Source organism: Castor canadensis, chromosome 2 (genome assembly GCF_047511655.1).
Source record: "Castor canadensis chromosome 2, mCasCan1.hap1v2, whole genome shotgun sequence".
Classification (NCBI taxonomy): Eukaryota; Metazoa; Chordata; class Mammalia; order Rodentia; family Castoridae; genus Castor; species Castor canadensis.
The window spans coordinates 133,692,232-133,709,188 of record NC_133387.1 but is presented as its reverse complement, the minus strand read 5'-3'; the positions used below and the strand labels follow the sequence as shown (position 1 = coordinate 133,709,188).

The 16,957-nt window shown below is 35.7% G+C and overlaps 1 protein-coding gene across 4 annotated transcripts in view; it reads left to right on the top strand.

The window, feature by feature from the left end:
* Ubr1 (ubiquitin protein ligase E3 component n-recognin 1) overlaps positions 1-16,957 on the top strand; it is a 146,781-nt gene that overhangs the window by 92,632 nt on the left and 37,192 nt on the right. For all 4 annotated transcript variants that reach the window (XM_020167348.2, XM_074065779.1, XM_074065780.1 and 1 more), the window contains 5 exons: positions 6,119-6,212; positions 9,904-10,052; positions 11,704-11,759; positions 12,175-12,271; positions 16,719-16,786. In XM_020167348.2, coding sequence (XP_020022937.2) covers positions 6,119-6,212; positions 9,904-10,052; positions 11,704-11,759; positions 12,175-12,271; positions 16,719-16,786 — 464 coding nt within the window. The remainder of the gene's footprint in view (positions 1-6,118; positions 6,213-9,903; positions 10,053-11,703; positions 11,760-12,174; positions 12,272-16,718; positions 16,787-16,957) is intronic.

Here is a 16,957-nt window from a genome sequence, read left to right as displayed (position 1 = left end):
AAAGGTAATTATGCTAAAATATGATTTATAAGTACAGATTTGTTGACTATGAGGAAATAGAGATTTTTGGAGGCCATCACTGAGTTTGACATACATCGTTTTATTCAATTCAGTCATTTTTCTTATTGGAGAGCTTAATCTGGTGTCAGACTATCTTGGATTTAAATTCAAGATCCAGCTTAATCAGTTAGGTGTACTTACTAGGTTTGTGATCTTGTGCATGTTATCTGTGCCTCAGCTGTCCTATTTACAAGTCAAGATTAATAGTACCTATCCCATTGTTTGAAGAATTGAATTATTATATGTGAAATAAAATAGTCCATGGTACGTAGCAAGTACTATTTATGTGTTAAATGTTAGACATTACTAACAAAATTAATATTAATAACAAAAACATTTTAAAACTTACCTTATTTGCATATGCTTTATTATTGAGACAAGTATAGCTACTAATAGAGTTGTGCTTAGAAAAATACAAAGGACATTTAAAATTCTTAGTGAAGAAGTATCTAGGCTGTGAATCAATAGGATTATTTATTTATTTATTTATTTTGAGATGGGATCTGGGTATTTTGTCTGGGCTGGCCTTGAACTCCTGGGCTCAAGTGATCCTCCTGCTGCAACCTCTTCAATAGCTGGAACAACAGGCATGAGATGCCATGCCTGCTTAAAAAATTATTTCAGTCTCTTCCCCTCGTTGGATCTAAAAATTGATGAAAAGTATACCTGGGAAATATTTCACAGTGTTTCTAGGTATTCTCCTCAAAATATTCATGCCTTGTTTCTGTTACCCTTATCTTCCTGTATTTATCCAAATATTTCCTTGTTATTTCGCCTCCTATAATGCAAAATGTTTAATCATGTGCTCAGCACTGTATGCCTTTATGTTACCTGCCTTGTTCACAGATGTGCATATTATGCAGTTGAAGACCATATGGAAAGAGGAAATAACATTAACAGCCAGATTTTATAGTTTTAAACAGTAGGCCTAATAGGATTTTAAAGAAAGCTCATCAGTAAAGTTGAAGTAGTATAGGAAGATGGCATGGAGAAAATGGAACTTGATTTGACCTTGGGCTAAATTTGGATGTGGGATTAAAGTGAGGAAAGAAGTTAAAGAAAAGAAAAAGATGATTTTTAGGAAAGCATGAACCTGGCATTTTCAGAGACATTGAAGGGCCTGGTCCACCTGAGTTGAGTGTACTTGTGGGACATGGGGAGAGTATGGGGCAAGGTTATGGAGGGTTGTGAATAAGAACTTGGACTTGGCCATTTAGAAACACAGAATGACTGAGACAGCAGTCGGCAATGAATAGTGTCTTATTAATTTCCCTTCCCCCTTCATAATTTTACAACAAAACCTTTTCCGAAATTGGTGCTTAAGGAGTAGCAATCTGTTTGCTGAAAAACTCTTCAATGAAAGATCTTACTTTGCTAAGAAGTGATTTTTGTCTTGTACTTTCCACTTGTGTTAAGCACTGAACATTCAGTACATGGGAATCTTTTCATTCTTCATAATAACTTAAAATGACTTTGACATGTGTGAATTTAGTTATCTTTTTAACAAAAAAATGTAGATTGGCATCCAGATTTTATATCCTTTTTTTTAAGTCTCAAGAGTTCAACCTAAATTTCAATTTTTTATTGTCATTTTGGCCTTTAAATGGTTTAAGTGAAAGTCAAATATGGCTTTAAATGAAAATATCACTTTATTATTGATAAGACCTCCATGACTAAAGAACAATAGAAGTATCAGAATAATGAGTGTCTTGCCATGTGCCAGTGGCTCACACCTGTAATCCACTACTTGGGAATCTGAGATCAGGAGGATCACGGTTCAAGGCCAGCCTGGGCAAATAGTTCCTAAGACCCCATCTCCAAAATAACCAGAGCAAAATGGACTGGAGGTGTGGTTCAAGCATTAGAGCGCTTGCTTTGCAAGCATGAAGCCCTGAGTTAAAACCTCAGTTCCACCAAAAAAAAAAAAAAAAGAGTGATTAGTGTCTTATGCATACTCACTAATTTATTTAGAGCTCTATATTTTTAAGGGAAGAAAACAACATAATCTAAAGAAAAACTGTTTTTAAGTAAAGAACTTTAAAAGTAAATCACATAATGACTAAAAAGTTTGAGCAAGTAACTAGCATTTATTCTGATAACATTTTTAAAATTTATTTTTTCATGTGTGGTTTTGTTATGTTGCTCAGGTGAGGCCTACAGGTACATATTACCACATCCAACTTCTCTACTAGGTTTAATGTGGGAGTAGTACATCAGATAGGTTGAGGGATGATGAAAACTTAAGAAGATAAATCATTCAAGCAATATTAAAGACTTAGAGAGGTTTTAAATTAATCTTAACTTCATATCTTGATGGAATTTTGTTCCCATTAGAGAATAAATATACTTTTATAAACTGTCCATGGATTACTGAGATTGGCTAATGTATTGGGTATATAAAGATCTTAATAATTTTTAAAAATTACAGCTATGTTGGACATTAACACTATCCTTAATATTTAAAAAAAAAATCCTAGAATTTAACAAAAAGTCTACCCCAAAATCTTACAAATTAGGAACTTTAAAATACTGCCTACATGACACTTTAGTGCAAGCAGATAGAGAAATCACTATTTAAAAATTAGCAAGAATAAGAAAAGTACAGAAAAAAATACAAAAAAAATGTATGGAATATGACTAAAACCATACCCAGAATATGGTTGATAGCTGATAAAGAATGGTGCTCAGATTAAGATTAATAAAAGAGTACAAGGATGGAAATTTCCTGTTAATAGAGGTAGCTGGGCATGGTAGTGCACACCTGTAATCCTAATACTAATTAGGCGAAGGCAAGAGAATTGGAGTTTGAGGTCAACCTAGGCTTCATATCAAGCCCTTGTCTTAAAAAAAAAGGCTAAAGAAAACTGGTATGATCATTATGATAGATTATTTATTTATTATGCAATGTGGATAGAACCCCAAGGCCTCATACAAGCTAGACAAACATTTCACCTCTGAGCTATACTCTCAGCCCAATATTAGATTTTTTGAAGAAGACTTCACAAAATTCCAACATCTATTCCTCATAAATCCCTAATAAATGCATTTTCGTATACTACAGTAAGCCCAAATACCTAAAAACTCTGAAAAGTACATAACAGCGTACAGATTGAGGAGGAAGGTCAAAATCTTAAGAAAGCTCAATACAGGCAATTTTGACCCAAGGGCATCCTAAATCACAGATCTATGCAATGGGCTTTAACACCAAAAAAGTGAGATTATCTCTGTTTCTGACCAAAGGAAATAAGTCTCTCAAAGCCGGAGAGGGTAAAGGAAATTCCTATTATATTGTATTCCTCCTTTGGCCCTTTTCCAGGGCCAGCCCTAGGCATGGAGCTGCACTGCCATGGTGGCTACATTAATATGTAAAATCCCAACAGAAAATCAATCTTTCTAGCCAGAGGAAATGGAAAAAGAATCCCGTGTCCCTAAGAATGCAAGGTGAATCCTTATTATTTTCTCTTAGCCTGACAACTAACTTTACCCCACAGACAGCTGTTGTGTGAATTTCTTAGGGAGACAAAAAAAAGTCTGCCTCCAAATTGGGACACACCAGCAGCCTAAAAAATGATTTGAACAAGTTCAGCTGGTCTAAGCAAATAATGTCAAACCATGAAAAAGACGGCTTGGGTTTTCTGTCGTTTAGCATATATCCTAGTATACAGAACAGCTGAATGGCATCTTTCTACAAGATGGAGTTACTTGGGCTACAATTCAGAAGACTATTCTTCTGCTAAAACAGCCCAGTCATTTAGTCTACATGAGATCATGGGGTACTTAAACTGAGAGAAACTTGTCATTTTGGCCAAATCAACTGGGAAAGGGGCCTGTTGGGGCTAGAGAGTACGAGAAATCCCAGAGAGGAGAGAGGTATAGAAAAGGAATCTTGTGTCTTTGTTTTGCTTTGTGTTTTTGATGGTAGTAGGGTTTGGACTCAGGGTCTTGTGCTTGCTAGGCAGGTGCTCTACCATTTGAGCCACACCCCCAGCGCTTTTTGAAATTTGTTTTTTTGCCCAGGCCAGCCTGGACCAATTACATTCCTCCTACCTATGATTTTCACATAGAGTTGGGATCACAGGCACACATCATGTCCAACTTTTTCATTGAAATAGAACCTTACTAACTTTTTTCTCAGGCAGGCCTTGAGCTTCCATCCTCTCAATCTCTGCCTCCTGAGTAGCTGGGATTATAAATATGAGTTCCCATGCCCTGCTGAATTGTTCTGTGCTATTACATTTTTTTTTTTTGTATGGGAGGTTGAACTCAGGGCCTTTTGCTTGCTAAGCATGCACTCTACTATTTGAGCCAGACCCCTAACCTGAACTCTGATTTTGAGACCAATACAAGTCTGAGAATCACCTAAATACTGCACATGTGCAGGACAGGCAGTACAGCAGATGCATTGAGAACTAAGCTGCATTTAAACCACCGCTAAAGTCCCAGGTCAACCTCTTAGTTAGTACACATCTTGAGTAGTTTACAGAACCATAACAAAGGCCTGAAAACTAACACAACTATGAAACATAGGTGAGGGTGAACATTCTTGAAATGAGAGGAAAGATATTAGTTAGCAAAGAAATAGAAACAAAGAAAACATGGAGGTAGTAGAGTTGCAAAAATATTACTTGAAAAGATGTTAACTGGCTGGGGCTCATTAGTAGAATAAAGATGAGGAAGTAAGTGTCAGTAATTTTTAAATCAGGTCTATGGAAATTATGCAGTCTGAGCATCAGAGAAGAAATGAGGGGAAAAAAAGAGTATATTGCCTTAGGGATCGGTAAGACATTAATATTTTAAATCCAATATTTATATCAATAGATACCAAAAAATATTTGAGGAAATTTCAATGGCCAAAACTTATGTATATTTGGTAAAAATATACACATTTATAAACTCAAAGCTCACTGAACTTCAAACAGATGTAAAGAAAACCACATTCAGCTACATCATAACAAAATTGTTGAAAATAAAAAATAAAAAATCTTAAAAGTAGCCACCAGGTGCCAGTGACTCAACTTTTAATCCTAGCTACTTGGGAGGCTGAGATCGCAAGGATGTTGGTTCGAGGCTGACCTGGACAAATAGCCAGAATAACCAGACCAAAATGGCCTGGATGTGTGGCTCAAGCAGTAGAGTACCTGCTTTGCAAGCATGAAGCTCTGAGTTAAAAAAAAAAAAAAAAAAAATCTTAAAGGCATACCCACACTTGGGACATGGTGGCAGGAGGATCAAAAGTCTGTGCTATATCAAGACCTTGTCTTTAAATAAATAAAAATCTAGATAACATCCCATTCCAAATAAGGAACTAATGTACACATTTGCTATGTAAGTAAAGATCCAGGCAGGTTGATTCTAGATGCTTTACTCTTACTCTTATAGTGTGTAATAAGAGTTATATCTGCTTCAGTAAAAATATTTACATAGTCATTAAAAATTGAAATATACAGTGGAAGGGTGAACAGAGAGGATAAAGGAGGGTGAATGTGGTCGATGTACTTTGTATACTTGTGTGAAAATAGAACAGTGAAACCTGTTGAAATTGTTTTAAGAAGGGGAAGAGAGAATGAGGGAGAGTGATGAGGGGGTGAACCTAATCAATGTGTATTGTAAGCATGTATTATAAATGTCACAATGAAACCACTCTGTACACTAATATGTGCTAATAAAAATGTAAAAAATGAAATATACAGAGAGAGTTACTGATGAGTAACTGATACTCATAATCTTTTAGGTGAAAAAGCAAAGTGCAGAACAGCACTGTATGATGTCTTTAAAAAAAAAATAAAAGTCCTGCTGGTAGAGTGTCTCAAACAGTAGCATACCTGCCTAGCAACCTCGAGGCACTGAGTTCAAACCTCAGTACTGGAAAAAGAAAATCCTAATGTGTAACATTTGTATGGAGAAAGAAGACTATCACCCAAATGTTGTGTGGGTGGAGAAATTATAGGTGACTGTTCATTGCTTACTAGCGTTTTCTAAAATGATCGTGTATAATTTTAAAAAGCCAGACAAGTGATTGCAGACTAGATTTACTCATAATTTTTTCTTTATTTATAAGGAGAAAACCCAACAATGCCTGTCTTGTTTAATCAAGGAATGGGAGATTCCACTTTTGAGTTTCATTCCATCCTGAGTTTTGGAGTTCAGTCTTCGTAAGTATCTATAAAGTTTATAAATGGTTGTAGAAATAAGGGTGAGAAAGAGTCCTTCCTTCTTTTTTCCTTCCCTCTTTATTTGTAAAATTTTCCTTTATCCTGGTTTTCTTTTTTTCTCCTTGGAGTTTTATTTGTATTATTAACCATATTATTATTGAAATGTTAAAGAAATATATGTATTACAGTGGACCATGCCTCTATATAACCATTTTTTACCAACAGCAACAACAAAAAATGCCAATTCTGGAGTCTGTACTCCCGTTTCCTGTATGGGTAACAGGAAATGTTTTTCTTTTTCTCTCCATCCTGGCCTCCTGTCTATACTTCATCCTGTTATACTAAAATAAATCCTTGCTAAAACTTTTTTTAAAAATGCCAATTCTGTATGTTTCAATTTTTAAGAAGATCGGATTTTCACACTTCTCTAAAAAGTCACATCTAACTTGCCTTGTGACTTTCTGAGAAGTATGGGTTCTTCCCACTCAACCCCAATTTGTTTTTCATGTTTGTAGAATTGAGGCAGTGGCCTTCTAACCTACCTTATGAGGTTATTAGAAAGGTATTTATGTGATGATACCTAAAAAGTGTATAATGTACAGTTATTGTTATTTCATGAATGTGACTAACTAGAATATTTATTTCTAGTTGTAACCTTTGTTTATATCATTTTGTTCCATTGCTACTGAACCGGAAATTATCATTACAATACATTTTCACGTGTACACACACAACCCTATTTTTTTTTCATCTGATTTACTTTATTTTTTTCTCATATTTTTAAATTTCTTTTATTCATATGTGCATACAATGTTTGGTTCATTTCTCCCCCCTTCCCTCCACCCTCTCCCTTCCCCTCCCCCTCCCCCCCAACTTTGAGCAGGAACTGTTTTGCCCTTACCTCTAATTTTGTTGAAGAGAGAGTATAAACATTAATAAGGAGGACAAAGGGTTTTTGCTAGTTGAGATAAGGATAGCTATACAGGGAGATTCCTCACATTGCTTTCCTGTGCCTATGTGTTCCATTCTAAATCGATTCTTCTTATTATGCAGGCACTCTACCACTTGAGCCACTCTTCCAGTCTAAATTGATTCTTCTTGAACTAACCTTTTCTCTAGTACCTGGTCCCCTTCTCCTATTGGCCTCTTTCGTTTTAAAGTTTCTGCATTAGTTCCTTTTCATTGAGGACATCAGATGCTATCTAGTTTTTTGTGTTTCTTACCTATCCTCATACCTCCCTTGTGTGCTCTCGCCTTATAATGTGATCAAAGTCCAATCCCCTTGTTGTGTTTACCCTTGATCTAAAGTCTGCATATGAGGGAGAACATACAATTTTTGGTCTTCTGGACCTGGCTAACCTCACTCAGGATGATGTTCTCCAGTTCCATCCATTTACTTGCCAGTGATAAGATTTCATTCTTCATGACTGAGTAAAATTCCGTTGTGTATAAATACCACATTTTCTTAATCCATTTGTCAGTAGTGGGGCATCTTGGCTGTTTCCATAACTTGGCTATTATGAATAATGCTGCCATAAACATGAGTGTGCAAGTGCCTCTGGAGTAACCTGTGTCACACTCTTTTGGGATATCCCCAAGAGTGGTATTGCTGGATCATATGGCAAATCTATGTTTAGATTTTTAAGAAGCCTCCAAATTTTTTTCTAGAGTGGTTTTACTAGTTTGCATTCCCACCAGCAGTGTTTAAGGGTTCCTTTTTCCCCACATACTTGCCAACACCTGTTGTTGGTGGTGTTTCTAATGATGGCTATTCTAACGGGTGAGGTGGAATCTTAGTGTGGTTTCGATTTGCATTTCCTTTATGGCTAGAGATGGTGAGCATTTTTTCATGTGTTTTTTGGCCATTTGAATTTCTTCTTTTGAGAAAGTTCTGTTTAGTTAACTTGCCCATTTCTTTATTGGTTCATTAATTTTGGGAGAGTTTAGTTTTTTGAGTTCGCTGTATATTCTGGTTATCAGTCCTTTGTCTGATGTGTAGCTGACAAATATTTTCTCCCATTCTGTGGGTGGTCTCTTCAGTTTAGAAAGCATTAATTTTGTTGAGCAGAAGCTTTTTAGTTTTATGAAGTCCCATTTGTCCATACTTTCTCTGAGTTGCTCAGCTGTTGGTGTTCCATTGAGTAAGTCCTTTCCTATACCTATTACTTCCAAAGTATTTCCTACACTTTCCTGTACCAACTTTAGAGTTTGGGGTCTGATATTAAGGTCCTAGATCCATTTTGAGTTAATACTAGTACAGGGTGATAGACATGGATCTAGTTTCAGTTTCTTGGAGACAGATAACCACTTTTCCCAACAACATTTGTTGAAGAGGCTCTCTTTTCTCCATCGTATATTTTTGGCACCTTTGTCAAAAATAAGGTGGGTATAGTTGTATGGATTCATATCTGGGTCCTCTATTGTGTTCCAGTGGTCTTCATGTCTGTTTTTGTGCCAGTACCGTGCTGTTTTTATTGTTATTGCTTTGTAATATAGTTTGAAGTCGTGTATTGTGATACCTCCAGCATTGTTCTTTTTGCTGAGTATTGCCTTGGCTATTCACAGTCTCTTGCGTTTCCAAATGAATTTTAGGGTAAATTTTTCAATCTCTGTGATGAAAGTCATTGGGATTTTGATGGGAATTGCGTTAACCATGTAGATTGCTTTTGGTAGTATAGCCGTTTTTACTATGTTGATTCTACCAATCCATGAGCATGGGAGATCTCTCCACTTTCTGTAGTCTTCCTCAATCTCTTTCTTCAGGGGTTTGTAGTTTTCCTTGTAGAGGTCATTCTCATCCTTTGTTAAGTTTACACCTAGGTATTTGATTTTTTTTGAGGCTATTGTAAACACACACAACCCTATTTTTTTTATTGTTTTATTATTCATATGTGTACACAATGCTTGGGTCATTTCTCCCCCCTGCTCCCAACCCCTCCCTTACCACCCACTCCACCCCCTTAGATACCCAGCAGAAACTATTTTGCCCTTTTCTCTAACTTTGTTGAAGAGAGAGTATAAGCAATAATAGGAAGGAACAAGGGTTTTTGCTGGTTGAGATAAGGATAACTATACAGGGAGTTGACTCACATTAATTTCCTGTGCATGTGTGTTACCTTCTAGGTTAATTCTTTTTGATCTAACCTTTTCTCTAGTTCCTAGTCCCCTTTTCCTATTGGCCTCAGTTGCTTTTAAGGTATCTGCTTTAGTTTCTCTGCGTTAAAGGCAACAAATGCTAGCTAATTTTTTAGGTGTCTTACCTATCCTCACCCCTCCCTTGTGTGCTCGCGCTTTTATCATGTGCTCAAAGTCCAATCCTCTTGTTGCGCACACAACCCTACTAACACCCTTCTCCAAATACCAAAATTGGTAGGTGAGATCTACACTGAATTTTATTCCTGCTGCCCAATCTGTCCCTTAATTTAGACCTCAGCCCTTCCAACTGTGATTATTTACTGCATCTTTTATGGATCATTACCACTTAGAGACATTTTTCTACCTTTAAGAGATACAATTCTGCTCCTCATTTTTTTCTTATCAAAGTAGATCTTACGAAGTGTCTAATCTCTAATTTTTCAAAGAGCAATTATGTCAAAACGAGTTTATTTCTATTACTTCAGTACCTAGTGAGAGTTCTCAGGAAGTAGCCTTTTTAGTAAATGATTGTATAAATTGCTCATTTTCTTTTTAGGATCAAATATTCTAATAGCATCAAGGAAATGGTCATTCTCTTTGCCACAACAATTTATCGAATTGGACTGAAAGTGCCTCCTGATGAAATGGACCCTCGGGTCCCCATGATGACTTGGAGCACGTGTGCTTTTACTATCCAGGCAATTGGTAAAGCCCATAAGAAAAGTGGTCCAGACGTTTCCATGAAATAGAATTAACATTATCCAGACATTCTTTCTTTCTTTCTCTTAATGGCCCCCAAATACTTTGACTTGTTTGAAGACTATTAGTATTTCAGTATTTTAGTGTAGCCTGATGCCATTCAATCTGAGAATTTTTATTTTATTTTTTTGGGCAGCAGGCACTCTTACAGCTTAAGCCACTCTTGACAGTCTGAGAATTTTTTATGTTGATTATTTTTAATTACCACAGTAGCTATTTTTAACGTAAGTTTAATGCATTTTAATGGTATAGCACAAAGCATGCATTAGTCACAAAGTGGCAGATTTAGCCAAGCCTGGTAGCACATTTCTCTAATCCCAGCTACCCAGGAAGTGGAGGCACAAAGGTCTTAAATGCAAAGCTAGTTCAGCCAAAAGTATCTCAAAAAAAAAAAAAAAAATCAAAAGGGCTGGGTGAGTGGCTCAAGTGGTTGAGTGCTTGCCTAACATGCACAAGGAACTGGGTTTAAAATCCCCAGTACTGCAAAAAAAAAAAAATGTGGTAGTTTTAAAACTTTACACTATCAGGAATAAAAGGTAAATAAAGAAGAATCAACTTAGAAATTCTCAGTAATTTTTTTAGCACATTGTCTCATTACAGTTGGAAGTTACAAATCTCATTTGAAAAATGAGATTTAAATAGAGTAGAATATGGACAAATTTAGAAGAAATATAAATCATTCTTTTGAAGTAGTTCTTTTGTCTGCTTTCTCATCATATTTTCAGTGAAAGTACAGGTTGAAATGCCTGGGACTAGAATTGTTTAAAATTTTAGGGTTTTTTTTTATTTTGAAATATTGTCATAGTTTATTTATCTGTGAGGATCCCCAGTCCAGATATCTAAATATTTTAGTTTCAGATTTTAGAGCATTTTGGATTAGGAATACTCAACTGGTATTTCATATTTTACTATTTTTTGCAGAGACAAGCATCAGGAATTTATATTTAGACTTCGAACATAAAAGTCATTGTTTTGTTATAAAGGAGATGAGAAGAAGTTCACTGGAAATAACACTCTTTTCATATGTGGTTTTGTAATCTAGCAATTGGATTCTAGTTGATTAGTATAGTAGTGTATTATGTTTGCTGTAGTGGTTTTTTCATTGAACAGACATGATCTATTTTTTTAATTGACAAATTAAATTGTATTAGGCACAACATGGTGTTCTGAAGAGTGATATGAATGTATTGTAGAATGATTAAACCAAGTTAGTTAACAAATGTATTACCTTACATAGTTATCTTTGTATTGAAATGTATTTATTCTTAGTGTATAATTAGCTAAATTATCTCATCCCTTACAGAGATGATGAGAAATTACTGGATGTCTTGGCACAAGACATTAGCTGAGGAATCAAATCAAAGGGTCATTTATTATAGTCCATTCAGAGACAGGGAGTTGGGTGTGGTGTAATCCTAGTACTTAGAAGCCTGCAGCAGGAAGATAGTAAGTTTGAGGCCAGCTTGGGTTATATAGCGAATTCAGGGTCAGCTTGGGTTACGTAACAATATCTTATCTCAAATAAAAAACAACCAAAAAAGTACAATTGTTGCCCTATTCTGAATTTATTATTTTTGTATTTTTCCTACTTTTTAAGAAAACTTATTGGGAGATGAAGGAAAACCTCTATTTGGAGCACTTCAAAATAGGCAGGTATGTATATTCCAATAGAGTTCATGTAGTTTGTGGGAAGGCTTTGTTTATTGTTGTTGTCGTTAAAGAATTCCATAGTTAATTTATCATTTAAATAATCTTTTGTCCTTTTTTCTGAAAAGAACAACATAATTCTGTAATAAAATAGGCCAGATGTTTACAAAATTAACTCTGGAAAAAAATGAGTACTTAAAAAATAATTGAAATTGATCATAGCTTTAATATTTATTTGTCATAGGAGAATCTGTTAGAAATTTAGTAAAATCATAAAACTTTATAGGTAGTAAGAATAATATAATTTGAATGTAAAGTATACAATGAGTCTGTAATCATTTCTGATAGCTAGAATTGGTTTTTGCAGTGAAGACTTAGGTCTGTCGTCTTTCTTGTTTTGTCTTCCCCTCTTACAATCTAGCACAATGGGCTGAAAGCATTGATGCAGTTTGCAGTTGCACAAAGGATGACCTGTCCTCAGGTCCTGATACAGAAACATTTGGTTCGTCTTCTGTCAGGTAGAGACTTCTCTTAATTATTATGTTGTATTTTTATTATGTGTATAATTATTATGTGTATTTTTCTACTTCATTTCTGGCAGTATATTTCATTAAGAAACAATTGCACCATACTGATTTTGAGCACTCACTAATGGAATCTCACTGCCTATAGTAGGCTTACCAAAAATAAGTAAGTAAAATGCATAGCTACCCCTGTAATACTTACTTTAAAAATCAGGTGTTTTCTAAATATTTTCAGCTTATATTCCTTCTGCCTATCTAGGTTATTGAACTAATACAGCCACTAACTTCCACGTCTGGTTAGAAAAGGAGAAATGATTTGAATAGACTACTTTAAGATATATTTAACTTTGTTATTGAGTCATGTAAAATAATAGAAATACTAATTGTGATAGTCTTAGAACTCAGGCCCATGCCTTTTCTTTGAGAGAGTCTGTAACAGCTTCTTTTCTTACATTTTAACATGGTAGAAATTTACTAAGTCCTCATTTGCTCCTAGTAAGAAGGATAAGAGTTTACATGCCAGAAGAATTGATTTACTTTCATTTTAGTTATTTGTACTTTCATTCATATATTTGAAGTCTGCTGCAAAAGCTCCTCTGCACTCAAACAGGTCAGCCTTTAAAAGGGCTGTTTTTAAATTATTTTGTCATGGGTAGGAGATTTCAGCTCGCACTTTCCAGATACATTTCCACCAAATAACAGAATTACTTAGGTTTTCAGTTTTCGTCAGGTATAGTTTTTCTTCTCATTAAAACTAGCAGTCCTTTTTCCCCAACAAAGAGCAGCTTCATTACCTTGAAAAGCTCTTCTTGCATAGCCTTCTGCCTACTCCAATGATGAGGGGATTCCTCAGCTCCATCCAAGGCTGCCATCTAAATTTGACATGGTGGCATGTGTCTGTCATCTGATCTACTTGGGAGGTTGAGACAAGAGGAATGCAAGTTAGAAATCAGAGTGAGCAACATAGCAAGACCACATTTCAAAAAAAGAAAAGAAACTTCAAGCATGCTCAGATTTTACATTTTTAGAATAACTTCTGCCTATTTCCCAAATTAGCTTATGTTATTAGGAATCTAATATTGAAGCTGTTCCCATAGCTGTACACTTAAAAGTTTTCTTTCAGTTTTTTGCTTTTCTCTCTTGGTGGTCAATTGCACAGGCACAGAACTTTCCATATGTTACACCTGCCTGTCTTTGTGCTTAGGACCACTTCCTATTATTTAACAGTTTATCCTGTTTGCATATTATTTTCTGGTTTTTTAATCTTTTGGCATCATTCATTTCAGTCATAATTCATATACCCTTCCATATGGTCTCATTGCACATTATGAGATTATAATGTTTAACATACCTCAAAATAAGTACCAGACAAAACTAACATTATCACAAATGGCAGACAAAAGTGATTATTATTGCTAATAATGTCTAATTAGCAGTAGCTGGTAAAATTGTGTGTGCTTTTGCCCTTTGTGCCTACTATGAAATTTTTTTCATGTGAAAATTTATCTGGGATGTCTTTTTTTTTGCGTTGGGGCTGTAAACTATATAAAGAGGTATAAAATGATGCATTCCCTTCCATTTTAAGGCTTATGATTGAGTATCAATTTATTTATTTTTGCAGCATTTGTGGTTTGAACTCAGACCCTCACTCTTGCTAGGTAGCTGCTGTACTGCTTGAGCCACACCTCCAGTCCATTTTCTGTTGTTTTGTTGAGACAGGGTCTTGCTGTGTAGCCCAGGCTGGCTTTACGGTCCTCCTGCCTAAATTTCCTGAGTGTTAGGATTACAGGCATGTGCCACCATGTGTGGCACAAAATAGAAGATCTTAAGTGAGAAGTCTGAATTTTATTCTTTAGATAATTGGGAATTTTTTTTAAAGTTTTGAGCATTGGTATTCTGGGGCTCAGGAAAAGTTAGAGGTAATATGTATATGGATATCATAATAGGAATTAAGGAAGGAATTGGGCTGGTCTGGGCAAAGACAAGATTGTGAACTAAAATGAATAACAGAAAATTTGAGAGAAATAAAGTATTCCAGAGTAGAGCTGTTTTGTATGGAAGGTGATGAATATTATTTTAATATGCTGATTCAGCAGGAACAGTACAATATACATTGTGCATTGTTAACCATGTGAGCTCTGTACTACTATCTTATTTAATCTCATTTCTTCTAATCACCATCTTTGAAGACATCATTGGTCTCTCCATTTACAACAAGAAAACTTACGCTTAGGGAGTTATATGACTTGCCTTGTCATAAAACCAGTAAGAGACAGAATATTTGAGTCCAGGCCTGACTGTAAAGCCCTTGTTTTTCCTACTATATTACATAAACTTAATTTAGCATAAAGAGGTGATTTAACCTATAGGTAAAACAAAAATATCCATGCTAAAATTGACTTTTGATTTTTAAAATAAGTTTTTATAGTAACCAGTTTCAGAACTGCATAGAAGAAAATTTTGATGACAGAAGTATGCCAGTGGCTAAAAAGTAGTAGAATTCAAGACATAGAATTAGGAGTTATTTAAATGTTTTTAGAGTAAAGCAAGTTATAACCCACAGAAGAAAATAAGGTAGGAGCTGGGCATGGGAGGCTAAGATTGGGATAATCCTGGTTCAAGCCAGCCCAGGAAAATCGTATATAATACCCCCATCTGCAAAGTAACCAGAGCAGTGGCTGGCAGAGTAGCTTAAGAGGCAGAGTGCCTGCCTAGCAAGCATGAGGCCCTGAATTTAAACCCCAGTACTTCAAACACACACACACAACAAAACAACCTGAGCAAACTGGACTGGAGCTGTGGCTCAAGTGGTGGTAGAGCGCCTGCTTTGCAAGCATGAAGCCTTGAGTTCAAACCCCAGTCCTACCAAAAAAGAAAGAAAGAAAGAAAGAAAGGAAGATAGGTGATCTCATGGACATGCTAACTCAGTATCAGAAATAGTACTGAAAAATTTTAGTATAAAGGAATGAGACCTGGAAATAGCAAGTGACTTTTCAAGGTCACACAGCTAGTTAATGGCAAAGCTCTATGATCATAACACTGAGTAGTTACTGTATGCTATGCTTGAGCATATGTTAATAAACCTTTCAATAATCTTGTAAATAGTGTAAACTTAAAGATTTTAAGTTTCTTCCCTGTGACAGGTAATCATAGGTAGTATTGGAACTCATTTCAGTCTGACTCCAAAGCCCATGACTTAACCTTTATGCTTTTTTGTTTAGAATCTTGGAATTGAGCTAATCTGAAAAGAATCTTCTCTCCCTTATTTTAAAAAATAATAGCTTTATTAAAATATTGTTAATTCCTTCATTTTTATATATACACAACCATTCCTAGCTAGGCATGGTGGTGCATACCTGTAATCCACCATTTTGGTGTCTGAGGCAGTAGGATCAAAAGATAAGGCCAGGGCTTATGGAATTGCTCAAGCGGTAGAGCGCCTGCCTAGCAATCATGAGGCCCTGAGTTCAAACCCCAGTACCACGAAAAAAAAAACAGTTTTCAAGGCCTTCTGCATAGCCATATCCTATCTCAACAACAACAACAAAAAATCCCTGTTGTCTTTTAACTTTTTTTAAGCAGGCACTCTACCACTTGAGCCACACCTCTAGCCCTTTGATTTCTTGATTTCTTCTCCTTGCCACTCTTTCCCTGACTTTTAGATTTATGCTTTTCCCTAGAGACTGACCAAATTAGAGGGATGATAGCTTTTGAGCTGTTTACATTTCCTCCATATAGTCAGTCCATAAAATCAATTGTCTAATTTTGTGCAGGAGGGTTTTCTGCATCCTCATTTCCCCTATACTGCTTTGCATGCTCTCCCTGACCCACCCACCCCTCTGTCCCAAATCTCTTTATATATCACAGAACATTTAGAAATGTGTTAGGCTGGGTGCCAAGGGCTAGTGGAATGGGGAATGGCTCAAGTGGTAGAGCACCTGCCTAGCAAGTATGAGGCCTGGAGTTCAAACAGAGAGAGAGAGAGAAATGAGGGGAAGGGAAGAGGGAGGAAGGAAGGAAGGAATGTGATTGATAAAGGGAAAATTTTATAAAAGCAACTCTTATTACTCATTTAGCATTTGGGGGTGAGGGGCCTGCCAGGTAATGAGCCCTCTTGCATGCTAAGCATGCGCTTTTATCAGTGAGCTATACCCCCATCCAGCAAATATTTTTGAGTAGTCTATATTTCAGTTACCCTACTTCATTCACCTTTTCCTCTAGGATCTTACATTTCAACCCTTAAATTGTACCCAAGGTTTTTTAGTAGCCTTTTCTCAGTTCAATTTTTCTTGTGTTATGATTCTCATATCTTAAGGGTGTGATGTGCTGGGTTCTGTGTTTTAAAACACAGAAACTTTAAAGTTTTAAATGCTTCTAGCTTGCATTTTATTTAAGTACATTACTATCTTACTGACTGAATTACATTAACTTTTTGTTTTAGTTGTTCTTCCAAACCTACAATCAGAAGATACACCATGTCTTCTATCTATAGATCTATTTCATGTTTTGGTAAGTGTTCAGTAAAATTTTGGGGAAGTCAACAAGTTTAATATGTTTTCCTTATTCAAATTCATACTCTTTGTTCAAGATTATAAACTATTGGTGTTCAACCTTTAAAATTTGGTCTTTTGTCAGTTCTGTTTACCATTAAGTATAGATTTGACTGAGACCATCAAAATC